Source organism: Phalacrocorax aristotelis, chromosome 12 (genome assembly GCF_949628215.1).
Source record: "Phalacrocorax aristotelis chromosome 12, bGulAri2.1, whole genome shotgun sequence".
NCBI classification, from domain to species: Eukaryota; Metazoa; Chordata; class Aves; order Suliformes; family Phalacrocoracidae; genus Phalacrocorax; species Phalacrocorax aristotelis.
In genome coordinates this window covers 22,841,840-22,869,712 of record NC_134287.1, presented here as the reverse complement: position 1 = coordinate 22,869,712, position 27,873 = coordinate 22,841,840, and the positions used below count along the sequence as shown (strand labels likewise).

Below are 27,873 nucleotides of genomic sequence, written 5' to 3'. Positions count from 1 at the left end.
AAACATTCATCAGCAACTTGACTCAGAGCTTTATGTTTATTGGAGCCGCTCTCGGGCTGCGCTGAGCCAAGCTGAGCCGGTGCGTACATAACAATTACTTTTAACGCGATTGAAAGAAGCAAAGTTAAAAAAAAAAAACCCAAACCTCTTCATCCTGCTGCCATTAAACTGGCAAAATATTTGACGTCAGTACCGCGTTGTTGCTCAAGGCACTCTCACAGAGCAACATCAGGTTTCCGTGGTCAAATGTTGGCCTTTTGCCTCTGCGTTTTCCACATTGATTTCTGTAACAGATGCCTCACACAGATTTCACAGTTATCAATTTTTTAAAACAGCTTTAAACTGCACAGGCCTCTCTAAAGCCATGGAACCAGTGGAAAAGTAGTCAAAGAGAAATACAAATACTAGAAGATACAGCCTAGAGCTGCCGTAACACACTGGCTAGTGACAAAATTTGCACTGAAGCCTCTAAGCCCTTTGATCCTCACAATTCATACCAATGGAAATGGAAAAGTCAGGTCAATTTTGCAACTAAACTTCTTTTCTTAAAGTAACAAAAACCAAACCAACCCACCAAAAATTTATGCTGACCCCACAGTCAGCATAAATAAGCAACATTTTAAGTACAGCACACTTCCAGTCCAAGGCGAGACGAGCAAGTATAACTCATTAGAACTGACTTAATGACCCTCGTTCCTGCGCCAGGGGCTCAGCGTGGGGCTGGAGTGAGTCCCTTCTGCCGGGGTCACCCCTCCGCGGGCAGCCGCAGCCCGAAGGACGGACAGGAGGACGCCAGCCCCGTGCACAGCATCGCCCCTCGGGCACCACCACGGCAGGTCGTGATGCTCGGCCGCAACAGGAGCTGCCTGTTGGGAACCGGCCTGGGTGGGATGGGGAAAACAACCCCTCGTGGGGAGGAGGTGTCGGAGCGCCTGGCTTTTGGAGCCTCGACTCACCGGAGCTTTAAGAGGCTGAGAAGCTTCACCCTCCAACACCGTGGGCAGTCACAGAGCCGCTTCTCCAGCTCCCCCCGGCCGTGGCTTGGCTGCAGCTCCGATGCCGGCGCTGGCGGGACCGCGGCTGCCCGGGCTCACGCCACCCCGGCAGCCACGGGGCTGGGAAGGGGGCAGAGTGGGGACGGCGCTGTGGGAAGACGGTTCACATGAGACAGAGGCCTGGAAGGTGAACTAAGTCCTAAGCACATGGATGCTGCTGGGGTGGTGCAGAGCTTCAGCTGGAGCACAGGCTTCGGGAGGCAGCCAGCCCTATTCAAAGCCGAGCTTGTCAGGGTCTGGTTTAGCACTTTCAGGCTCGGCAGGCTCATGCCAGCAGCGGCCGGCACAGGGCAGATGGAGAGCTTGTGTACTTTTGTGCAAGAAATACGTTCAGTGAAGTTGTGGCATTAGAAACTTACCAAATATTAAAAGGAAGTCAGGAAAGAATTGCTATGGATCCAGGCATTCTCTGACCTCCCGTGCAAGCTGTCACCAAAGGCTCCCAAGGGACGCTCCAGAAGCCTGCCCTTGCTCTAGAGCAGCCATCAGTTTGTTGCAGTCCCTACCTGGGTTTAAAGCTTTGCATTTCTGTGTGCTTTGCTTTACTACTGGAACATAATCCTTAGCAGCAACGAGCAGTCTCAGAGGCCCAGCTGATGGCTCTGGGGCACACGGGACGCATTGCACATGCTATTTGTAACCGCAGAGGACGCCGTGAGGATGGCCAGTGTCCGGGCAGGCTCAGCGTACAAGGAGCCAGAAAGGTCAAGAGAGAAGCTCAGCTCTAACACTGCAGCCTTCAAGGATGCTACAACAGAGGGGACTAGCTGCAAAACCAGTTTCTGTTCTCTGCAGGCTCCACTCAGCCTGCACTGTGCGAGGAGGACGAGGAGGTGATTTACTTCCAGGAGCCGCTTTCCAACACCGCCCGGAGTGGCACAGACTCCCAGGCCAGGGATTGCTCCGCAGCACAGGGAGCTGCCTCCCCACCGCAGCCAGAGCACGGGGGCCCTTCAGCTGTTTCAAGGCTTAATGAAGGTTCTTAGCGCCGGTTCTGGACGCACCACAGGAGCTGGGATCAACCTCGGTGTTTATGTCACGGGTGAGTTGAGAGGGCCAGCGCTGGCTGTGGCCAGGCAGCCCGCAGGGGTGGGAAGGGCCGGCACTCGCCTGCTCGGCCTGCGGGGCCGTGCTCCGCACCCGGGCACGACACCCACATGTCCACGTACAGCCCAGCACCGGGTGTCGAGGAGGAGCCGCACCCGCCTTTGCTCTGAGTTACGCCTCGCTCTTCAGAGCGGCTCAGACGCCAGGTAACCATCACTCGGAGCAGGGAAGAGTCAGGCTGCGTCCTCTTACCCCACCGGATCAGCACGGGGCTCTAGTCTGCCTGTTAAGACCCCCGGATGCAAAGAGCAGGACACCAAATACCCAAGTGCTTTCCCTGCGTCGCGCGGCGGAGCCCGACGCCTGGCCCTCCCTTCCCCCCACCCGCGCCGGCGGGTCCGGCAGCAGCCGTCTCGCTGCGTTCTGATCCCCTTAAACGTTCACCCAGTACGCTTGCTCGTCTTCCCAGGTCCCACCCGTGGGGCCGGGGGATTGACCCCCAGCCCAGACCCTGGCCCCCAGAGAGCGGCTGCCCCAAAAGCCAGGAGGCGGAAACCCTGCGGGAGAGAAAAAACCCGACCCACCCTCACTAGGTTTTATTTGGTGATGCAGGGGCGAGCATGGGCATTGGCAAACACCGCTCCCCGGCCCCTGTAATTCCAGGACAGGGCAGTTCCACGGGAAAGTCCTGCCAGGGAGCCTGGAAGGTTACTTCATTTCTAGGGACAGCCTTGGGGCAGGGTACAACACAGGGCCTTTCGTTAAACGCTTGCTGGAAACAATTTCTCTGATTTTTGAGCCTAAAAACAGCGTTCTAGCACATAATGGGTGAAGCACCAGGTTAGTGTGAAGGACAGCCGTTGCACGGGAGAAGTCACAGACCCCACGGAGCAGGGCCCAGGGCGAGGGCTGGAGCCCACCCGCTCCCCGCTGCAACCCCGCTCCTCAGCCCCAGCCCATTTCATTTCCCCGGGAAATTAGAAGTACCAATTAAGTGCCTGAACTCTTTGGAAGCACGTTTTATTTCTTCAGGCTGTAAGATGTGTTCCAGCTGCCCTCACCCTCCCCTCGCTGGGCGCGGGCCGTGCGCCCCCCGCCCCGCAGGCCAGTGTCCCAAGGAGCACGGCCGCGGCCACGGGAGCTGATCATCCCCCGACACCAATTCCAGGTCCTGCTATTCAGAAACCGCTGGGCATCGAAGCCGCAGCCCCCAGCCCAGGGCTGTGTTTATACACCCCCGCCGCTTCTCACTTTGCCTCACCGGAGCTTCTCCCGGAGCCGCCGGCCCTTCCGCCAGGAAGCCCGATTCTCTGTGCGCGAGTGGTTGTGGCCAATGTAAAATGACAACGGAATTCAGTTTAATCTTAAATCCCATTCCTGCCCTTTCCAAAGCCACCGCCGAGGGGAAGCACATGACCTCAGAGGGTGGCTCGTCCGCTCCCAGTACTCTGCCGTCACGTAACCGGCGATTACGGGTCTCACAGACTCTGACTTTCTGCTCAGCGACACTTCCAAACACGTGCACGAGTCCCACAAAGCGAGGACTAGTGCAAAACCCTCTCAGGCTCACAGACACCGTCGCTGATGCGCAACGCTCACTTAAGCCCGGATTGACTGGGCATTAAGGATTCATCACACCAAAATAAGTGACTGTTCAAAGCAAGCTTCAGCAGGCCCCCCGCCCGCCTCCAGCCGCCAGCCACCCCCGCAGGCAGCGAGGCCCGGGGTCGCCCCGCGGAGGGGGACGGGCGCGGGGGTCTGGCCCTCCGCCCCGCCAACGCATCCCTACCGCCACGTCCCTGCGAGACCCTCCACCTCCCCGATGTTAAGCCCTGGGGGCACCGCGAGCAGCGCGACGCTCCCGCACTGGTCCCGCAACTCAAGGGTGCTTTGGGGAAAATATCTGAAAAACACAGTGATTTTATCAAATCGACAATAAAATCTGTTTTTAGATACAACGAAATGATAAAAAATTTCATCAATCATCAAAAACTATTTAATTGAAAGTGGTACAAGCAAATCATATTTTATATAATAGAAGATTTCATCATCTCCTTTTTCTTTTTACTCATATTCCACTTACATTTGCTGAAAAAATAGATCAGAAATAGACAGCACTAATATATTCACTGAATATGAACAGACAGCTTTCCGAGTTAGAGGTATGACCATTCAAAAACTAACCATTCAGAACGGAAATACAAACAATCTCCCGGTCGCCTCGCTTGGCCAGTCATCTCACCAACGGAAGAAGTTGCCAAAATACACAGCGCGAGTCCAGGTAAACATTTAAAATTTATTAAACTTTTTGGTCAAAATAACTGAACAATATGTACAATCCCATTGTATTAGCTCTAGTACGTAGTTTAGGAACAAGGTCAAACCTAATGCTTCAGTGACCCGCAAGTTCCACATTTCAAGATTTTCAAATAGTGTCACAACCAATATACAGTATAAGTTTTTTGTGTTTTTTTTTTTTTTAATTTAAACTTTATTTGTAGAACCTCAAAGTTAGTTGTACTCACTAGCTTACTGTGAACAAGAGTGGCACTCTATGGACATCAATCGGGAGGGTAAGAACGGAGACATTTTGCTCTTGCATACGCAGATCTGGTTCGGTAATCAAAACACACCTTCATTTTAAGAAAAACGGAGTGTAAACCACACCTCTGTATTTCCTCTGGGAAGCTCAAGGGACCTCGTTTTTCAGAAAGGTTCTCGTTTGCAGGCACATTTCGCGGCGCGCGATGCCGAGCTACTCGGTGCTACTAAAACGTGCTGCAACAGCTTCAGGAACCGCTTCGCACCCCGGCTAGTCGAGGGCGAAGAGAAGGTCGATGCATTTTAGGCCTCTTTGGAAAAAACAAACGAACAAACAAAACAGGTACCTAAGGCTTAAAAAGCAAAAGTTAGCCAGAGCAGCGCTGGAGCCGAGGCGGCAACGCCAGCTCGCGGCCGCGGTGTCTCCCGACGCCCCCGTGTCGGAGCCGGAACGCGCTGGAACGTGCCGCGCTGCTGCTGGGCGTCAGAGAGAGGTTCGGTTGGTTCCTTTTTTGCTGGCCTGAACTGCAGTGTGAAATACAATATATTATGCCAAATATTTAAAATAAACTTTATCTTCATGACAAATACTAAAAAGGTTAAAAAAACATAATGCACATAAGGCATGTCTAACATTGAGAGGCATCAGATAAACTGAATTTTTATCTTCAAAGAAGAAAATTTGTTAAATGTTGTTTTCCCTCCTGCGCAAGGTGGTCGCTTTCTGTTAAGGCTGTGGATATCTATAGTCTAACCTTTTCGATCTCCTACTTGGTACACAGATAGCATTTAAAAAAAAAAACCCAACAAAAACAGTGCAAGTGAAAGTAAATGACAATTCCATGGAAACTCTAGATTTAGAATTTGAAATACTACACAAAAAAGTTCATATTAGTCTGCCAAAAATATCCATGTTTTGGGGCAAACGTTGTGAAACCTGCCCATCAGAATTATTTTGCACAATCTCAGTACATGCAATAAAAAAGAAAATAAAAAGACTGAATACATACCCTCAGATTTAAAACCGCTTTTTATAGTTTGTTATTTTATTAAGTGGTTTACACCAGAAGGTGTGGTTATAGATACAGTTGGTGAGTAAATATTCATGGAAACCTGTCTACGAACCCAACTCAAGACCTACCTAAGTGCTCAAAGGTAAAAACACCTAAGCCTAGATACAGGCCAGAGGAGGAATGTTTACAGGCATCAAGCACAATATATGTTTTGAAAGGCCCAAATATTACAGCAGAGAGAGCGCGCGAGAGATAGAAATTACGTTTCTATGACAATTTTTCTTCTTGGGTGTTAAATTTTTGGTCTATAAACTGGAAAGGAAGGCTCAGACTTAAATAAATACATGTTTTGAGTATTGGCCTTATCGAGCACTGTCCATCAGTTCTGCCTCTAGAGGGTCTCTCCCAGAAAACTGCAGCTGACGCTCCCCACCCCCGCTGAAGGCAGAACCACACCGTGAACTCAAAACCCAGGCCAGATCCTCTCCTTTACCTAAAGGGAAGTAAGTGCATCAATGTTCTTCACTGGTAGGACAACAAGGCCTTCTCTTTTACAGATAAACAACTGAGCGTAACTATGCAAGACGACGACTCTGTCCTCAAGTAAGTCATCTTTAGTTAATTTTGTCCTGGAATATATACAAATTATTGGTGGCAGCTACAGCAATGATGTTCTCCATGGGATGCCATGCTGTATGAAGAATCTTCTTGTTGAAGTCCAGACTGTCAACGCTTATTTCATCCTTCTTTCTTTTTCCGCCTGTACACACTTTACGCGGCTTTAAGATGGCACGAGGTTTGCTGCTCTCCCTGGATGCTTCTAGAGTGATATCCCGTCGCGTGTTCCGGTCAAACATTCGAAAGAAGTTGTTGTACGATCCCGTCATGATAGCGCTGTTTGAAAGCGGAAGAAAGGCAGGTCTCGTTAGGTTTCCAGAAACGGCGTTCCTCCCCCACCTTCTCCCTCCCACACCCAGAGTGGCCGTCGGCGCAAGTGCACGGCCAGCGTGGGGCATCGCGCTCCCTTCCCCCGACGTGCACCTTTGCTCCATTCCCATTTTGGACTTCAGCCACCAGTTCCTCTTCCGGGACCACCCCTCGCCCCCCTCCCGCCGCCAGCCCTCAGCACCGGGCTTATGCTTTACGTCCTAACGCGAGCAAAGCGCGTTTCCCCCGCTGTGTTATCGCGGGGCAATGAACGCCAGGGTGGAAGCAAAGCCACTGTGAACTGCTTAATTTCAGCCGACTGTCACAACTCAAAGTGCCTTCCCTGGCACCGGGCACGTGTTCACCGCGAGCACGCCAATGGATTTACTGCAAAAAAATGGATCCTGAATCAGTAAAAGAAACCCGTTGCGTGAGTGCCTGATGCAGCCCTGCGGGAACAATTCTGAGCTCCGGCACAGTCTCAAATTTGCTTTTGAACGAGGTAGAAAAAATTTACACGTGAAAATGCCTTCGTATATCTAACTTCCAATGAAGAGCTTGTTTGTAGCTCTCACAAAAGAATATGTTTGAAATTGAGGCTGAGCCGTTCGTTATTTTCCATACTGGACACTCATTTCTACGGCTTGGAACTGGAAAAGCCATTCCCCACAGGGCAGAAGTCCCACGGAGGGGCAAAGTCGCAAGCACCTCAGCCTCGTCGTCTTTATTTGCTGATACACATAGTTCTCACGGCATTAACAAAGCCACGACTAGGAGACTGAGATGCTACTACCACAACATCTACCGCTCAGGCTGGGCCAGGGAGTGCACCGAGGGAAAGGTTTTTTTTTCTTTTTCAAAGGGAGGTGAGCATCACCATTTCTGACAACTTATGTTCTTATGTAAAGGGAGGTGACCTTGCTTTGACTTTTTTTTGTTTTTTTTTTTACGCCTCCAAAAAAGATTGACTGGAGTTGCTTGACAAAACCCCACAGAAATCAGGTCAGTCTCCTTGCGTTTAACTTAGGGAAAACCATACACCTCTTATTTTACATATTTTGTTTTAGATATTGTAAACACTGCTAGCAATTTTGTGTCTTATTTTGTAAACTGATGATACAGTACGATTTCTCCCCTCTATAACTCAAAGCCACTTGCAAGCCTGGGCACCAGCTTCCTTACGACATCAGTAGGTAAGCGGCACGCAGCGGCACGTGCCATCTCAACCCTCGCTGCAACAGCAACGTAGGCAGGTTTCACCTGTTCTGCTGACTCCTGTCAGCTTACGGGATTTGGCTTCCCTGATCACTGCCCCGTCTAAGCTTGTGGTGGATCTATTGTTTGCCAATATTTGATAAGATTTAGGCCAAAGCCTGTTTCGCAGGCTGGTCTTGTTACTGTCAAATCAAAACCGACACCTTTTCATTCAGCAGCTTGCAAGCAATTGGTGGCAGGCAAGTCACTGCTGTAGGTATTTCAGAGAGCCTCAAACTCCTACAAAAAACTAAGGAGGATCCCCGAGGCAAGCCAGCACAACGCATCCAGATGGAAGATTCAGATCTGCCACGATCTTATCCACGGGTTCTGAAAGCATTTTAACAGGTGGCTAATATTACCACAGCTGGTGAGTGCCACAGACCACGCCATGTGCGCCAGCACAGTGCCTTTGCTCTCCGATTACGCTTCCACAGCTTGCAGGCAAGACGTGCATTTCCACTGTTTGCAACAAGTATGAGTAATTATCTAACACAGTTTATCTTTTTTAGCCTACAGAAAACACGGGAAGGAGGTTCGGTTTGCAAGGCTATGAACGTGTGTTCTTGTACACGCTTCAAGAATGAAACTGAGCCACATTTTCATGGCTTGAAATGGCCAGTCTTGACTATGTAAAACTTCAACAATAATTCGTATTAGAAGGAAAGTGACACGCAAAAGTTTATTCCAATTCTGCAGCTGGAGGGTGGAGGATTGAAGAATGAAGTGTTCTTGCCAAAAAACCCCCGAAACAACCAAACCCAGCTGATTTGAATGTAACCAATTACATCCTTAACACTTGAACAAAACTAACCCCCAGCTTACCTATCAGAACCGTTCCAGCAGCATTCAAATTTGTCAAAGATGCAGTCATTTTCGTAAAGGGAACAAAGCTTGCTTCGAAGATACTCGTGAACCTTTTTGGAACATTTAAATTTGCATTAGATATAAAGAAAGAGAAGAAAAGGGAAAGGAAGGGATATTTAAGAGAACTTGAACACCATACTTGATATGTCTCTACAGGCCTGTTTTCCATATTGAGGTCCCACACTTTAACAGAAAGGTAGTCTCTTGTCATCATGTATCGACCACTGTGACTGAATTTTACATCAGATATTGATGATATTATTTCTGAAAAAAATGATCTGCTGCTAGGATCTTCAGGTTCTTCAAAAACTGCAGATAGAAGACAATTACAAATTAAACCAACACCAAGTTTTACAGTTTCAAACATTTTTTGGTACTTGGAAAACTTGAAATCAATATAGTAGTTTCTTTTGAAAGAAAGTTGCTGTTAAATGCTTTTTAAAAATAATCTCTTTTTAAACAATGCTATGCTCCTAGTCATCAGATTGCTAGGTGCCTCTCCAACAGTCTCAGCCGGAGCACAGCACCAGCAAACTACAGTCCCCAGGTCTTAGGCATGAATCCGAGGAAAAATTAAAAAATAAAAGTTAAAAAACCAGCACATGGGTACTGAAAACATTGCAACTGGTCTACAAATCATGTCGAATGAGAGCAGATGACAACACCAGCACCCCAAACACACTATCTTAATGCATGACCCCCACTTTTTGAGACTACTGTACAACATACTTTTCTTTAGATCTGAACAAAGCTGTACAGCACAACCCACTGAAATATTAGTATCTAGCCTTGAAATGCAGTTTGTATGGTTTTAGAAAGCAGATAAAGAAACACATTATTTAAATTGAAGAGTCAATCTCTGAAGTCAACGTTTCATGACACAAGCTACCCAGAACTATTGATTTAATTTTTGAACAGACCCCTTTTAACGGGATGTTATTCAGTGACAGGCAGTTAAAAAAGAAAAGTGCTTCTAAGAAATTTAATGCAACACTAAGTCAAACAGATGAAGCGGCCTAGCATTCTACATTGCCCACGGCACAAATGCTTCCTTCCAACAGGAAAACCTTATCTGCACTCTAGAAAGCTTACCTGCAAATATCAGTACGGTAGGTTACCCCACAGGACTAGTACTACTAATAAGCCACAACTATTGCAGTAGCGAGCAAGAACAAGAGGCTGCGTGCAGGGCACAGGCAGTTCTCCTCACGGCTTCAGTAGAAAAGCCTTCCTCACCTACATAAGTTTACGTGGCTCAGCAGACTAAACAGCATCCACCTTTCATCCCTGCAAGCTCGCTTCTAACGCAGCATGTATTCTTAAGAATTAGTTCTACCCTAGGAGCTGCAAATGGTCACAAAGTAAATGGATTCTGGCAGCATCAGCCCAGTTTCTAATGCACAAAGGTGAATAAACTGCCCTGAACTGGCATTTGATAAGCAGATACCTTTGAGAAGCACCAAGACTGAGTCTGGACAGAAGACAGGTCTCACTGGTGCCAAAAGCACTTGTTCCCATCAGTTTATGATGCATAAATGGGTAAACAGGAGCAGAGTCAGATCGTCAATTGTCTCATGCTACACTTCTGCTTGTTGGTGGCCTAGAACAAGACAATTAACATGTTCCATTCTACAAAACCGCTACCCCTTACCTTGTATGCTCTTTACCAATAAGCAGAACGTGGTACGTTTATTTACAAGCAGAACACCTACGCACTCTATCTTGCGGGAAAACAGAGCAAGAAGGCCATGAGCCAAAGACGCATCCTAACTTACACTTCGAATGCCTGTCACAGAGGGCTGAAGAACGCATGTCACAGAGTCGAATAGTTCCTTTGCTACTACTGTAGACAAACACGTTACAGTGATGAGGGTGGAACTCTGCGGCAGTAATCACTTCTGTCAGCTCCTCCATGTTAGCAGGCTTAATATCTACAATATCTGGGAAGGTTTTTGTAAAGACATGTAACAATTCACATTCAAATCACTTCTAGAAGATAATTATTAAAAAAAGTTAAAAATACAATGCAGAAAACCAGGGTGAGATCTTAATTTCCGCGGTGTGCAATCTACACAAAGTAATGCGACCTGAGTAGATTTAAAAATAAATGAAGTCTAGATTTTACAAATCAACTTTAACAGATGCTGGCGATAATTTCAGACTCCTCTCAAGCCTCCTTCTTAACGCTTCCTACTGAACATACTTCACCTATTTACCTAAAGGTTTAGAAAACTTGCGTACGACCCATTTAATATTTAGTATTTCTGCAACTTTTATTTCCCTGCAGATTTGCCCATGCAGGACACACTGCTGGTTTGGGATACACAGGCTTGCAAAAAGATTTGAAAATTATTTCTGCTGTTAATGATATAATTTGACATGGAAAAAAATAAAATGTCTTCAAGAGAAGGGTCACTTCAACAGTTAAGAGACCTTAAACTTTGGAAAGAAGCATCTACCAAAACAAAGAATCTACTTTTCAAATATTTCAACTCTTATTTACATTGACTGAACTCCTCAAATAAAGGATGCTCCCAAAATTCCTCAATTTCCATTTAGAAATCGAACTATCTATGATACCTCTACTGGCAGTCTTCCACTGAAAGAATGCTGGCGCCCAAGAATAAAGGAATGAATGAGAGCATCCTAAGGCCCGCTTTCACTGTATTAAACCTCCAGATTTTAAAATCTGGTATTTTAATCCCTAGATCCAAACACCTACTATAATGAGTAAAATTAAAGTGATTCTCTTAAGCATACACAACTTAGATGTGCCCCAGTGTTCACAGAAAACAAAAAAAGGATACTAAAACTTCTATCTGTGATTTCTAAATGCCATAGGTTAATTCTCAGGTCATCTGCAGAAAGGTATGTTTCATGATCACTATTTACTGAAATAGAGTTTATGTGATAAGTATGTGCATTCGCAAATATCCTTCTGGGACTCGCTTCTACCATTAGGTCCATAGGTTTCAATATTGGCACCTGAAACATGAAAAAGAAGAGTCAATTTTGGCATAAAATTTATTTCTGCTTCAGAAGATACTAATTAGTTGCACACCACAAATTTCTGTTTTGATTTAGTGGCTAAACACCTCCCAAATTCAGTGAGCAAGGAAAGTAACCAAACAGCCTACGAATGCTGACTCGGCACACTACCAACACAAGACCTCAGGCACTGACTTCTGCAGAAGCTACCTGTCAAATACTGCCGCTTTGTACCCCATCCAACAACAAAACGGTGTACGTTTATAATGATGTTAGAAGATTATGTTGATTTGAAACAAGCGCTTAAAAGTGACCCCCATATCTTGGAGGGGTGCTTGTAAAATGGGTAAGAACAGTTTGCAAAGAAAATCCCCACTGAAGAGTCATTAGGATTTCAGGAACGCCTGGACACCCTATTTCCACAACTAGCTGATCTGAAGGCTGACATAGTTTGTCAGGGTCAAGTGGATTAAGCTTCCCTCCTGCTCCTTCTCGCTGACCAGCTAGCGATTAGTTTACGGTTGCCCAAGGATGACCTATGCTGTTCCAGAACATACAATTCAACAGAACACTAACTTACATCATCTAACCAAGGAAAAAGTTATGACAGTGTCCAAGATAATCTTGTTTTCCTGGAACAAGAGACCAATTAATCCAAGAGCTCTGTAATTGCTTTCACCATGTTTGCAACTCACAGTCTGTTTACATCAAACTGCAATGATTAAGATTAATCCATTTCTTTTTATTAGGCAATTTTCCTATCTCACCACGTGAGTGTTCCTAGCCTTGAAAACGCATTAATGTGAGTTATCAGGAACGGTACTCAGGAATGCCATGGTCTCTATGCGAAAGATGCAGCTCTGAAGTGCTGCTGCTCCTCCATGCCTGCTTCTTTATAAACAAATGGGGATTATATCTCTGTAATGAAATATGCAAACAAAGCCCATAAAAGCCCAAGGTACATATACTCTAGATCTCTAAAACCTGATCATTTCAGCACACGGAGGTAACTGTGGGCAAGGTTTTTTCCCCTTCTGCCAATCGTTGCTCAGACTTGGTTCATTCCATCATCTCTTCCTAAGACGCAGTGCCTGGAAGGGCTGCAGCTCAGCCCAACCTTCCTTTCCCAGAAAAGCAGCAAATTTATACAACTAACTTTTGAGAGAGAGGTTCTTGCTTTCTGTTGCTTCCTCTCATTCCGCTCGATGGTTCCTAAACGTATTAGTGTTTAAAGTAGCTGTTAGCGCACTCCTTCGGCGATACAGCCAGTACCGGGTAAAACCCGCAGGCCACATTCTGGACTCTCCGTGTTCCCGGATGTATAGCCTGCTCCCACCAAAGAGCAAGGATGTAGAGCCCAAAATTCTACCTCTACCTACTTTTGGGCTAAGGCATTGCATCATAACTTATTTCCTTGTTTTTAGATGTTTTCATTAGAATGCTCTGTCAGATCTTGGCTCCCACATGCTGAGTAGGAAGACACTTTCCAGAGGAATAGGATATCCTCTCCCAACGTGATTATGCATCAGCCTCACATATACCTAAAGCTTCAGTTCAATGTTCAATTTAAGCAAAAGCAAGGCAAAAACCCACAACTGTCGGGAGCAGCATTGGCTTTGAAAGTAGTGAGAGCCTCAGTTCGACTCCTATTTGTGGTAACAACATTAAAAAAAAAAAAAAAAAGGAAAACCCCAACCCCACATGTTTTCATTTCCTGAGCTCCTGCATCAAATGACCCCAAGCCTGGAACACTAACACTACCACTACATCACTGTGCAAGTGGAGAAAATGTCAAGGTTATTCAAGTATATGTTAGGTTTTCCAAATGCTCAGAACTTGCCTCTAACAGAAACACCTGCTGCCTAACCCTAGAATACCCAGCACCCCGTTTCCATTTGGGTCTTGTTCTTAGAAAAAAGACTGAACAAATTTGATATGAGCAATATTGAGGGGGGAAAAACTATTATCAATACAACCAAAACCAAGTTCTTCCTAAATTCACCGTGGCACGGGCTGTAAGCCAAACAGCAGGACCCCCTCTGCCCGACTCACAGAGCAGCACTCGGGGGGGATACCGGGGCTAACCCGGGCACCTACCGTGCCGTGCCAGCGAAGCAGCACAGGCACGTCAGCGCTATCCTCTGCTGAATAGCCGGGGCCGGGAAGAGAAGTCACTATGCTACGGGTCTCTGAAATAAATCTGTTCCCTGCACTTCAGGTTGCACTAAGACATCAGACTATTTTAAGAACACAGCAGGAGGAGTCCATGCTTTCTATGAACCGAGTACAGAGTAGTGCAGCCCCAGACACACATACTCCAAAATGCTGCTTTTTCAGGCTGGAGCAACAATATTTTGTTTTATTTTATTGCTGTCAATAAATTAGTATATCTCTTTCTACAGTCTGAATATACTGAGGTGGATGAAGGCTGTCTAACACAATATTTTAATTTTACAAAACAATTTAAATTTAAAATCCATTTAAAATATGCTAAGATGTTCCAAGAAAAAAAAACCCAACAAACTATCAGAAAGCCAATAATGTAATATTATAATAATGAAATCTTGCCTCAAGTTTTCCAGAGGAGCCTTATTTAATAATTATATACGTATAATGAAGTGTCTTTTCTTCTAAGTTTTCAACGACCCTGACCAAAGCATCGTTTTTGATCTACGCATTTCAGTTGACAACTTCAGTGATACAAAGGTAGAGAAGTACATGCAAAAACATGAAGTCAAAGATCAGGAACATACCCGTAGTGCTGTGATTCTGAAAGGATCCCTAAGTCTTCCATCTTCATCTTTTAAATTATAACCTTCGGCTCTTTTATCCCTTTCACTTATTTTCCATAACTTAATAGTTTTATCTAAAACCAACAAAAATTCACATGCTTGAGAATGAATTAAATTCAAAGTAAAATCAGTAAATAATGGAGTCAGTAGAGTGGATATTATTTATCTCTCTAGGCTTCCACTGCTTGCAACAGAGTGGACCTGCTGGAACCCTTTAAACAACAATGCAATATGGAGTGCAGCCCTCCCTACCTACACTGGGAGTACTTTGCCTTCAGCTATATTGTTTAGCAGAATTGATACATGAAAACCAAACAAAAAATATACCAGACATGCACTTGGAGGATGTGGATGGGAAATGCATGAAAATATCAGTAAATGGAGAGAAAAAAAAGATGGTTTCCATTTTAACTCCAATGTAATGTTCAGTCTGAATAAAGTGCAAGTTTCTGCCTGAACAATAAGGCCCCATGAGCACCATTCACCAAAGTGACCCTTCACAGGGAAAGTTTCACACACCAATTACCACAATTTACCATAAACCCTGTACGACTAAATTATTTTGACAGATAAATGATTGGGGGGGGAGATCCCCACAAAACCCCATACCCATAAACTACTTACACTAACTACCTCAAGGAAAACCAAGCGTGTCCCAGGTGTCTGCTAAGAGGCAGCCAAAGGCAGTAAGTGAGAACAGGACTCGCCCCGTTATTTCTGGGTTCGTGGCTGAAGGCAAGTACTTCCCAGGGCTTGTTAGGGGAAGCCTTTCCAAGCGCAGGAAGCTCAGCAAGCACCAGGAGTTAGCTAAGGATCTCACTGGAAACAAACCCCTCCTCACCAAACTACTGCGAGAGTTTAAAGACTGCTTTAAGTTTAGTAAGACTTATATCAAAGTAAGATTATTTTAATTTCAAAGTCCAGTAGACAGAAGTTGCTCCACTTTTAGAATTTCGTATCGCAGGTAGCAGATCAGCCCTTAAAGTCATTTAAGTACAAGGCAAAAGAAGTGATCCAAAACCTGTTAGGAACAAGTGCATTCCTCCAACACTAAGAGCAAGTTTCCACGCACAGTTCTGCATTTACATTTACAGCTTGCTCCATGATGCATCAAAATGAAACAGAGCTGATACTCATACAGGCCTAATAGCCCCTACCAAAATACTGGAAAAAATATTTAAAAAGCCAAAGTGCATGAAAACTTGTCATTTCCAACTTGTAATTTATGCACTGCTTTTACGTATTCTAAGGTACACAGTGAAAATGGTATAAAGGTACTCCTCCCAGGGTGACTGTTGTATTTTAAACAGTTGCTATTCAAAGCACACATGATATTTTGGTATTGGAAAAGCAAAAAGAGCATTGTAACCACAGCGTTTCAATTTCAAGTGCTTTTATTAAAAATTCATCTGGGATCAGACAAAAAAAAATCAGTTTCAAAACGGGGATGAGGGAGTCAAATTCAGACTTCTGCTACAGTTCAGCATGCTGGGAACCTGTTTATACCAAAACCATAAAGCAGAGTAAGAGGAATGTAAGTTGATAGCGTGGTCGGCTATAGAGCGTAGCTCTAACTACACCTATTCTGCTGCTGCTTCCCTATTTTTACATTAATAAATCAGTAATTTAGAGTATTACAATCAAAACATATTTTGCACGTAATTGGATAAGACATTAAAACAACCCCAAAACACTCCAGAAAAACCCCTGCAAGTGCATGACAGGTGAGATAGTATTCAAAAGACATAAAAAGTTCTTTATGCAAAAATAAAGCATCCTTACCATTTGTAGACAGCAGGAAATGAGCAGCATTCTGTTGTGGTAACCACCTAATTTTATTAATTTTTTCCTCAATTTCTAGACTTTTCAAGTAGTCAAACTCAGGTTCATGACTCTGAAAGGTACTGTAAACATTATATTCTCCCCTAGAATGAGGACGGCTTTTATTCTGCAAGGAAACATAATATTTCTTGAAGCTGATGTTACTTGGTTCATTAGAAATTGTACATACAAACTGATGAGTAGAAATTGTCAATTAGAAAGTAAGCTTTTTACCACAGATCTTGAGGATTTTTACATTTTTAGTCTATGACACCATAGCTCGTTTACCATCAATATAGTGCGGACTTCCTTTTTAAAAATGTATTGTTATATATAAACGCGCACGTACTCATAGAACATAACATATTATAGCCCTTTAGAGAGGCACGCTGTCCACAAAGGAGTTCCTGTGTTTCCTTGGAAGAGTTCTAGGCTACGCTCCCTCTCCCAAGCGGTTTCAACAGAATTGGAGCAGAGAATTTTGCTACATCCTAAATCCTAAACCACCAACTCATGTGATTAGTTTCTGCCCTTCATCTAGTCTCTATTCCCCTCCTTTTACGAAGCTCTTCCCTCTAATCACCACAGTATGGTCATAATGTGGGGTTTCCAGACTAGAAGCTAAATGTTGAAGGACAGAAGACATGGAGTAATTAAATATGTTCTTTTATAAAACCACGATTGCATGAAGTCGTTCTGCTGAAGGGACAGCAAGATCAAGTATGAGCATTAGATCTAGCTCCTCTCGTACTGATTTTACAACATGCTGTGCCCAGCCTATACCAAGGCTATAATTAAGCTTTGACCTTTTTTATTATAAAAAATTGAAGGCTGAAATTACCACATTTTCATCTAAGCCACTCTATATTGCTCACCATGACATACCAAAGACTATTACAAATACACTACCAACACTCACAGAAGACCCCTTTGTCCTACCCTTATCTAGTAGATGTGACAGCAAGGAACAAAGATCAAAGTCACAAGTATGAAGAGATTTGCCGCATCAGGTTTGAGGCAACCAGTTATCAGGCTTTTCAGATACGTTAGTGTTAGGGAGTGATTCACGTTTGGAGAACAGCCCCACGTGTGGAGCTGCGGTGCCCTGACCTCTGAAAAAACAAACTCCCCAAAACATCACTGGGAGTCTCTCTCGGGAAGCAGCAAGTCACACACTTGCAGAGGCAGGCGAGAGTCGGTGCAGGAAAAGCTTAGCCGGCCCAGTGACTAGTGGTACGTTACCGTGGAACGGCCACTAGTGCCTCACATCATCGAGGACTGCTAGGCCAACATAAGGCTGCAAAGGCAACCTTTGTTTGACACTTCCTTATGTTTCCACGCTTGGCTTGGCGACTTGGATAAGGTTCTTTCAGCTAGGATTTTTTCCTGCAGTCTCTCACAAGTATGGCATTTTAGTTAATTCTGAGACTTCACATTATTTTACTCCCTACTTGTCATTTAACTTTTCAGCATTTTGGACAGGATCCTCTCACCTAACACTCTTCAGTATAGTTGTCTACATTACTTACCCAGCCGCCCGCATTTTGCGCGAGCTGCCTTTTCTGGCGCTAGGTAGCGGTCCACTCCTTACTCACACATTTGGTCGGAATAATCAGCTGCTTGGAACTGCGATCATGCTGTACGAGTTCGGGGCACGATGCACAACGTGTCAGCCTGCCTTCCCAAATTAAAGTAGCTATCCCAAATTTTGTAACTATCCTAAGCTGTTATTAACCTAGTCTAAAATCCACTCTGTTTAAAAATACTGGCCGTAAGATTTTATCAAGGTTCCAGTATTATATAATTAATTTAGATTTTCTCCTCCACTCCAGAAAGTCTGCAGTTTTGCACATGAGGAATTACTCTTATACCCAACTCTTCCCTACAGTTTGCATGTGCTCCTAAGCAGACAGTTGAATATTCCTGTGTGGATAGTCTGACTTCGATTTTTTTTTTTTTAACACTATGAGGAAATGACGTGACAGCTGGGTTATGGCTTACAGAACAACTGAGCACTAACAGCTGAAAGCCAACCAATAACAGTTCCACTCTAAATAAGCACCAGGGAAGTCAGAGATCCTGAGCGGTGGACACTTTTGACCTTGATCTCTCTGCTCCTTACCTAAGCCAGACTAAATGATAAATGAGCTATGAGCTGTCTAGGTGTACTAGTATAACATTTCAGCAATTGTATTTTCATTTCACTACCTCTCAAAGTCCTCACAGTACAGCCGACAGGTCACCTTTGGTAAAGTGTTTTATAGACAGTATCACAGCGAGGATGAAATGCAAAATATTGGATGGCTGTTTGTTAACTGAGCATCATTTGAACCGCACAATGAAAGAAGCGGGATTCTGCTGAAAAAACCCCCCCACAGCACCTAAGATTAGTGCACTTCATGCACAGACAAGCTGAATTAAAATCCCACCATCAATTTTGGTATTTCTGGTCCACGAGAAGGCTCACAGCCAAAGGCTCAAATTTTCATCAGCTCTTCAAAGGAAAGGATAAACATGCTCTTCAGTGGTGGGGGAAAAAGGTGAGAATATTGACTTCTTTAAAGAACACAGTTCCAGATTTCTCCCAGACATCACAAGGCATGACAATTATTTTCCAGTATGTAGTGCACTTTCCCAATAGACACTATTTCTCTGGATGTAAAAGACAAAGACTCAGTGATGTATCTGTGTTGATGAATGGCCAGAATACGTTAGAGCATTATCACACAACTGAATACCACTGCAAAGAGCCAGCTGAAAAGCTGTGTTGGAGAGCCTTCCTACTCTCTGAACTGAAAATGCTCAAGTGTTTCTGGAGGAGTAGCTGTTCCCATTGTTTTTGATTCATAGGACCCTAAAACACATCGGATGCTTAATTCTTCTTTTTTAAACCATCTTATCCTGTTGTCCTTGCAGCTTAATATGTATCTCTTTTTTAAATAAGCTTTTCTTACATTATCTTCAAAAGCATTATGATTTGTCTTAGACCAACTTGACCAAGGGCAAAGTTTAGGAGAAAGTCCAAAGGCAATTCTGCAAAATGATACTGAGCATACTAGGTACATGTATAAAGAACTCGTCGTATTTTTGGGACTTTTTTTTTTTAACGGTGAGAGGGGAACCACCACCAAACTATCCTATACCAGGTTCAGCACAAGGCAGGTATTTAGAAATTCGGGTTTTATGAGAAAACTGTCCAACCATTTAAGCCTCATGGCATGAAAAGATGATGTTAAACTGCGCAACACAAGAACAGTGTAGTAACAGCACTTTTGTTTTTCAAGTCACTGACCTCTTGTTCCCTTTGAAATATAACCACTCTGCCACCTTTGTCTCCTGTTGCAAGAAGATCACCAGAGTAATTAAATTCAACTGTTGAAATAATATCAGCTGTAAACAAAACAGAAATAATAGCACTGTAATGTGTAAAGCAAATCAAGATGTTTTGAGACTTGAACACAAAACAAAATTACAACTTGTATTAACACAACAGCACAAATGCTTGATTTACATCATCAGTATCCAGAAATTGTCATATTTCAAAGCATAATCAAATTTTATTTACAATCTAAAACAATTCCTCATGTCTGTTTTTTAGCTTGAGGGCCTTCAATCCTAAAAGAGAAGGCATATCGTTTTTAAGAATCCAAACGGTGTATTCTGCCTGTTGACAGTAGATGCTACAATATGTAAAGGAGACATGCCTGCACAGAGCTTCCAGAAGTTAAGACTCATATCAAAAGTGGCTTATCTGCGGCATTACTTTGGAGCAGCACAGCAGCTCGCGCTGACCAAAGCAAGGCTGAGGCATACCTGCCTTCCCCTGAGCTCAGTACTCATGTGGTCAGTTCGGGAACCCAAACTGGGCATCCCCTCTCTGCCAAAGGGGGGGAAAAAAGAAAAAGAAAGTTCTTCCAGTTGAGCTTCCTGAACCAACCCCGTGGAGAAGCATCAGCATGTATACAACAAACAAGAGGCAAGGATGATTGCAGCTGAAGGAATAGGAGAGCAAAGGAAAAGACCGCAGGACCTCCAGTTTAAACTGACTTAAGTGCCCTTGGGACTGAACCTTGGAAACAACCAGTATTTATTTACCCCTGCACACCACAATTAATCTTTGGAGGTGGCAATAAAGAAGTAATTGCCATTAAACAACTCTAACCAAGGGGCAGAGAGATAAGGCACTATAAATGCCTGCCACAGGTTTTAGGCACATGGTAACAAACCACTTGGCATAAAATTGTCAGTAAGCGTTTATCCATACACACAGCTTGCTAGCTGTGCAAATATGTCATTATATTATGCAGGTATAAAAATTGTAAGACAGAGTATATGATATCAATTAGTTTCAGAGTTTGCAATTGGAAACTAGATGAAAACTACTTTCCTGTATTGATTCTGATGTGCTATCTTTCAAATTCCTTTCAATAATCCCGCACTCCTATGAGGAAGGTGATTAGGAAGTCTAATCAGTTTTCCCAATACATAATTCATATTTCATCTTTTATTAAAAGATGCCTTTATAGACTAGGAAAAAACTGTTTTAAGACCATGATTTACCTTCTTTGATTAAAAAATACATTTTTTTTTTAAAAATCTTTCTACAGGTTTACCTCAGCCTTCAAAACGGCATTACTAACCTGCTTCTGGACACATCTATTTTTACACTCACCTTTCTTTAAAGGTTATGAAAAGATTCTACTTTGGTAAAGAACAGGATGATGGCTAATCCCAAATCCCCAACAGACCCAACACACCAGAACAAACCCCACACCCTTGCTGCATGTACTCCACACTGCAAACACCCATCTTTCCTCGGTTGACCTACTTTTGAAAATTAACCATATTGCTAGTTTCTGGCTGGTCTCTCTAGCTCGTCTCCCCTCCGTTCACAGTGACCCTCGCTTGCCATCGTGCCACCAGCTACGGCGACCACCACCTCACCAGTTCCAGTCATCAACCACCGAGCTCGCTGCAAACCTGACACGTCACTGCTGACCCCTTCCAAGTAAGGAAGGAGCAAACTTTTGGCTTTTCGCTCTGAGCAGTGTCAGAATAAAAATTAATCCCCCTATTCTCTTTACACCAATTCCACATTTTGTAGCTAATTTCTGGTATGTGGCCATTTGCCTCTGTAACAGACTATGCAGGAAGTATTGAAAACACAAAATTCCCCCAAACAATCCTTCCCCTCTCCAAACTGCTAAAATTAATTGACAGCAATAAGTAGTTACCTACAGAAAAGAGCATATGGTATAAAGGTTTCACTAGACTAAATGATCTCTTTAGAAACTGCCTTAGAGTTATGAGCTTTAATAGCACAACTCGGATAAAATATTGACATATACATACACATCCTTAAATATATATATTTTAATATGTATTTTTGTACACATGTAATTAAAAACTTAATGCTACAGAGTGGCACTACATGTGTTCAACCCAAAAATATAAATAGAAAGGTGACATATTTCCACTTACCATAGAGACCCACTTTGTCAAACTACACCTGCCCCCTGGGCACAGCGGTAACATTGCCCCCAACCTCAGCGTTAAAACACGCAGCAAAATGCCTAAGGTTGAACAATGACATGATTCCTGTCAACCTGCATGCGAAGGGGACCTCTGTTCCTCTCTTTGCAAGGTTAAGGAAAACTCAGATCATTGATACACTAAAATCAGATTATAAGTATAGGAAGGACAGGTATTAATATTACGAGTAAACAGGACTCGCGATGATGGACAGGCGCTTTGGACAGCCATAAAGAGACCAGTCTCCAGCTCACTGATTTCCCAGTGAATCCTGTTCAGACTTTTTACCCCAAGCAAGTCAAAAGAACATTCAGAGTACTTTGTAAGTAATTTTAACTGTTTCTTAAATATACTTTCTATGACAGATAAGAAAAAAACACGTCAGGCTGTAATGCTGATGCGCTATGTCACTTTTCCAAAGCTTGTCACGTTTCTCCAATGCAATGTCTCCTACCCTGCTTAGGTCCTCAGACAGGCAAAGGATTGTCACATACACAGGAAGCATATGAGCTGCTCCACGTCAAGCTTTTTTGTAATTTGGAACTTCTTTGTTTTTTAAGAAAGAAAAAAAACTTAAACAAGGCCCCTTCATAACAATCTATAATCTCTCTCTCTATATAATATATATATAAAATCTATAAATAATGTATATGGGGATTGTGAAAATGCTTCAAATCCCAGCTCGTTCTTCCTGCCTGACAATCGTGGGGCGAACAAGAGTTTTGAGAAATGAGATTCAACATCAAGAAAAATCTCTGTGTACGTGGCTAATATTGCTGTCGGGCTTTAATACTGACCCGCGCTAATTACTGTCACAATTAGATGCTTGGTTTGTACCCAATACATGCCTACATTGTGTGAATGCATAAGTTATAAGCTATTACAAATGGCTGGCTGGCTGAGAGGTTTTATAGGTACAAACACTAAACAGCACGACACAAGCGAAGAATTTTGTATGAAAATGAGAAAGCTAGTGAACTAGCTGGAGATGGCATCTTAATTAAATTCTACTCCAAGACTGACAATAGTGCTAAAATAAAAAAAATAAAAATCCTACATCCCACTATCACTCAATTATACACCAGAAAAAACCCAGGCATTTCAAGAGAAACCATGGGAAAGTAGCAAACTAAGGAAAACAAACCAACCAACGAGGTAAGCAATCAGTGAAGTGACTTGATACAGTAGTTTCATGATATTTTTAGTACTGTCAACTCAAACATAAAGCTTTGCAACTCAAGAGCTACTTAATCAGTAGCAAAACTAATATTCCTCTACCACAAAAACCTGACAGCCATTCTATCATGGATCATTTTAACCCTTTGAGACATCAGTAAACATGCCAGCAAAAATAAATGACTCCTTAACGGAAGCAATTATTTCAAACAAAGTCACAAACCGCGCTTTTACATTTAGTTTCAGAAAGGGAAAAAGATTTTACTAATTTCTCCCACGTACACTATCAAAGCATTTATTGACTTATTTGCTGAAAATCCACTGTGCACCGCTTTTGCTTCAACATGTTTGACACAGCTATGATTTACTAGCAGTGCTATCTAGCCAAACAGAATCCATCCAGAACTGTGGAAACGTGCTAAAACACAGTCGCTACCCAAATTCTATGGTTTTAAACAAGAAGTACAGGGAGAAGAGGGTAAACAACATGCATCAGTAAAACGATCATGCCAGCAGAGAGTGCCTCTCCTTAACGACTGACTACCAACTGGAAAAAGCAGCTTGACATTTTAAATCAGCACTGAAATGGTGCGTCGCCAATGTACCAACATGCTATACGGAAATGGGTACCTGAGGGGACACATCAGGACAAAAACCAGAAAATACTTGAAAAAAGTTCCTGTAAGTTAGAAAATTTGGAATATGATGAATCAACTGTATTTTTCTTTTAAACAACACCATGTTCTTCAATATATAAAGGTATGAAGTAAAACCAGTTTTCCCTATTGGCATGTTTAATTGAAGAATATTGATCCCCAGTATAATTCCATCCTGTATCCTCAGCACTATATTATCTCACAGCAGGTAAAATAAATTAAAAAAAAAAATAAATCTGAGGCTAGAGGTGAGCCACAACCTATTCCAAACCAACCACTGTTCTGCTCAACGCACCTTACCCATCTACATTCACCCTTTATTTCCAAGGTAGCTTAAAGCTTTCAGGAAAAAAACAAAGCAAGCCTTTGCAGGTTCTTAATCATCACATTAACTTTGGAATTTTTAAAGCTTTTTTATTATATGTTATATCGTTTTCTTATGTGTACAAGCACCAGTCTTGGTTCCCAGCGGAATATTTCAGCCTTTTCTCCACACTAGCAAAGTAACTCATAGTGACACGTACAAGACCGTGAGGAAAGACAAACTATCACAATATCTGCTCACATACAGCATCCCAATGCACTCTTCTTGGCCACAAGAGACCTTTGCAATTAGGATTTTCCAGAAACAGAGCAGATTGTACACCTTTCCCTCCCCTCTTGCTCGAACGTGGCTAGGACTCACTGTCCTGAAAGCACCCACTTACACTTCCCTCCTGTAAACTATGGAGACAAGCAAGGCCTATGGCTTTATGGTAAGATACTAGTCTAGCAATATTTATTTTCAGACATGAAAAACTAATGTTTAGTCTCACTTTTGGGAAGGAGTTCTAACTTAGTTACAGTCTACACAGAGTAGGAAACTCTTAGCTGTTTTCAAAGCTACTATATTAAAAGGATTGCTGGAAACTAACTTAGGCTTCTGTAGAATCGCCAGATTTAAAAGCACTGAGCACTTCCATGGGTAGTAAACACCCTCCCAACACATTAGAAAGCTACAAATATCTATCTTTATAATAATGCAGTGGAACCCATTCTCAGTGACTCAGGAGACTGTCCTGTAAGCCTTGAAAGATGTTTCAAAATTCAGTGCAAATGCTCTAAGCCTTTTAACATCACTGCTGAATATTAGCCTCCCTATATCACAAAACTCCCGTCATAATTCTGTTACAGTTCTATAACCTCCAAAGCCACCTGGGCTAGTTATCTTGGGGGGCAAAGAGCAACGGGCTGACAGAGACCAGCATTTGTTAGGATTCTGAGATGACAGCAAGCTTATACCTGCAAACTAATTTAATCCTACAAAGGATTCACACTAGCTATGTCTAACTGACACCGATATCAATGTCTGGGCTGTCTGTTTAGGTAATGGAGAATGCAGAGATCCAGAACATCTAAATTAAATGCCTAAAATTAGCTACCGTGAACTTTTCCTCTCTAAGCTGGCTGCACATTGCTACTTTGGTTAAAATCTAAGAACTGAAAAAACATAATTACTTCAAAGCTCACCCAGTAGATTAATGAATTTGCAGCTGTAGCCCACGCTTAGGACTAACACTAACTAGACATAAGCAGCACCAACTTCTCTCTCATCCTTATAAGCTGTTCAAAGACTTTTGCAAAAAGCTCACTCCTCAGGCATTTAACAAACAAGTCAAAAGTTTTCGAACATTATCTAAGAAGGTGCTGCTCCAACTTCTAGGGGATTTTAAAGTTTTCCAAATATGTAATGAGCAACACACTGCTTCGTGTTCAGGACACAGACTGACAAAAATGCGTGTTAGCAGAGCTGCCTCCTGCCCCTCCCCTTAAAAATGTTTTTAATACACAGCACCTTTTTCCATGACCTGTCCTAGAGATCCAAAGAATGAGCTGCTTTAAGGACTATGAAACTCTGAAGAGGCTCATGCTTTGAGAGGAAATGACTGGATCTGGACCCAGGCCAGACGGCTGGCATAAACTGAAGGGATTGCCAGTGGAAACTAAACAGAGAGCACATTTCTGTGCCTGTAATTGAGATCAAAGGTGACACACCTTTCCCTCCGACACACACTCTTATTCCACAGAACGTCTTATTCTACAGCTGGAGAAAGCTGCGGGAGACATTGTATGGTCTCCTACACTTGATGGGAATGAAGCAGAGAGCGTAGAAGGGGATAAGCGCTGGTTATGTGCTCCTAAATCAACTTGGGAATCGAAAGTTGGGATCTCCCTGTGACATGGCATCAGAACGAACAGAACCTCTTTTGCAACAGAAGGTGACAACACACCATGCTGAGGTCCAAGTGGGAGAAGCATGGTCAGCTGGGGCCCATACAGAGAACGGCCAGGAACCTTTCAGAGCAACCAAGTGAAGACTCAAAAATAGTCAAACAGAACGTTAAAGGAACAAGTAAGATTAGCAAAGGAAAAAAGATACACAGAGACCTGTTAGAGGGAACAGAGCAACCAAAGCGAAGGAAGCAATTTAGAGCCTAATGCCTGTTAAACAGTAAATAATAGAAAACAATGTTACAAAAACCCAAATCCCATTTGAGCTCAACAAGTTACAGACACAGAGGGCCTCAGAACTGCTGGCTACTCGACCCACAATAATTGCAAGGGAACACTCCCCAGACACCAGGGAAGGCCCTGAAAGGCCCCTGGGCTGGGAGGGGGGAAGCAGTCCTGTGAGTTCTGGTGATTAGTCACATTTGGATGGCTACAGTTACCAGAGCAGGCCCCCAGGCAGGCCCCCTGCTCTTACCACCCTCACCCTCCTCTTGCTGGGGCAGGCTAACCACAGGTTTGACTCCAGCACCGATTTCTAGTCCCCAGGCTCTCTCCTTGTTTGTGTACCTTGTCCTGGTTTGCTCTCAGGGGAGTGCGGATTCTCCATACTATGGCTGCCAGGATAGCCAATGAAAGATTGGTATTGCTGTGCAATTAGGACAGACTAAGACTAGTATGGCTGTTACTGTCATGCCTAAGCTCACCTAGCATATTTCTTAAATTAAGAGTTGATAGAAATGAGATTTTATCTATAAATTGCACTGAAAGGTGAGCTGAACTTTAAACCTATCAATAATCACTTGACTATATGTATGTTAAAGTCACCTGTTTTTCACAATATGCCACTTTATATACTCAATTTTTACATTTCCACTCCTGTGATTTCTTTGAAGGGTTAACACAGAGGTGAGATGTGTCAAAAAGTCAGGATAATAAATCAAAGGTGGTATAGTTTTGCTCAGTCCAAATTTCTTCCAGCTCACAGCGTTAAGCACTCGGCCCACTTCAAGTGTCCATCAGGTCTAACAATTTTTCACGGCCCAATACTTAAACAAGTTGCAAAATGACTTGAATTGCCTTTAAGTACCTGCTAGAGTTTAACTTAGTCCAAAATAACTCTGCTTTTTGAACTAATTTCAATCCTTGAACAGATTTAAGGTCGACCAAGGGCACAAACAGGGCACCTAAGCTGCTTCAGCAGAAGCACAGCAGCTTGGCCAGCACAGTACGGCTCGAGAAGCAGCAGAAGTTGGCCCGAGTCAGCATTACCACTGACAGGCCGTGCCAAACTACAAACAAGAGCATTTCTCCCAGAAAGACTGCCAGCTCCCGTGGCCTGGACCCCCTCTGGAGCTCAGCCACTTGGCTTCTCTGAGGAGCGAGCGCGCGGGCTGTTCCATTCGGAGGGCTACAACGAACTGGTAGAAAAGCAGCAACAGAAGGTGTCAAACTGTTCCCAGGACCTGTTCCAAAGGCCAGGCTGCCCAGCAAACTCCCCCAAAGCAAACACTTGTCCAGCTGATTTAAGAGTCACCAGAGAGTCTGCATCTCATAAAGGACAACCAGTGCAACTCCCTCATTTATTCAAATTTGCATTTTCTTGTCAATGGAACCAGACCATAACTTGATGCTGCAACTCCTTTGAATCGTATTTAAAAAAACCACCTGTCTTTATTGAGCTTAAAGTGCGAGTAGTTCTCTGGATGCATTAGTACAAAGAAAGGGTAGAGCAGCAGCCAGAACAGAGAGCAGTAAAGCTGAAGTTCAGTAAGACAGAAATAAACGTTACCTTCATGCTTGCCAAGGCTTGCCATGCCTTTTCTTACAAGCATTGAGAACTTATGGAGTCTATTTATAATGTTCAGGACATAATCCAGTATTCTGTATGGAAATCTATTGCCTCAGTATTATTTTTTTAACCTCTGGAACAGTA

General features: G+C 43.4%; 1 protein-coding gene across 2 annotated transcripts in view; it reads right to left on the bottom strand.

The window, feature by feature from the left end:
* Positions 1 to 4,378: 4,378 nt before the first annotated feature.
* PPP2R2D (protein phosphatase 2 regulatory subunit Bdelta) overlaps positions 4,379 to 27,873 on the bottom strand; it is a 29,774-nt gene continuing 6,279 nt past the window's right edge. For both annotated transcript variants that reach the window (XM_075107864.1, XM_075107865.1), the window contains 8 exons: positions 19,598 to 19,695; positions 16,267 to 16,432; positions 14,446 to 14,558; positions 11,512 to 11,689; positions 10,480 to 10,644; positions 8,844 to 9,013; positions 8,663 to 8,754; positions 4,379 to 6,550 (listed from right to left, as the gene is read on the bottom strand). In XM_075107864.1, the coding sequence (XP_074963965.1) occupies positions 6,271 to 6,550; positions 8,663 to 8,754; positions 8,844 to 9,013; positions 10,480 to 10,644; positions 11,512 to 11,689; positions 14,446 to 14,558; positions 16,267 to 16,432; positions 19,598 to 19,695 (1,262 nt within the window). In that variant the 3' untranslated portion in view covers positions 4,379 to 6,270. The remainder of the gene's footprint in view (positions 6,551 to 8,662; positions 8,755 to 8,843; positions 9,014 to 10,479; positions 10,645 to 11,511; positions 11,690 to 14,445; positions 14,559 to 16,266; positions 16,433 to 19,597; positions 19,696 to 27,873) is intronic.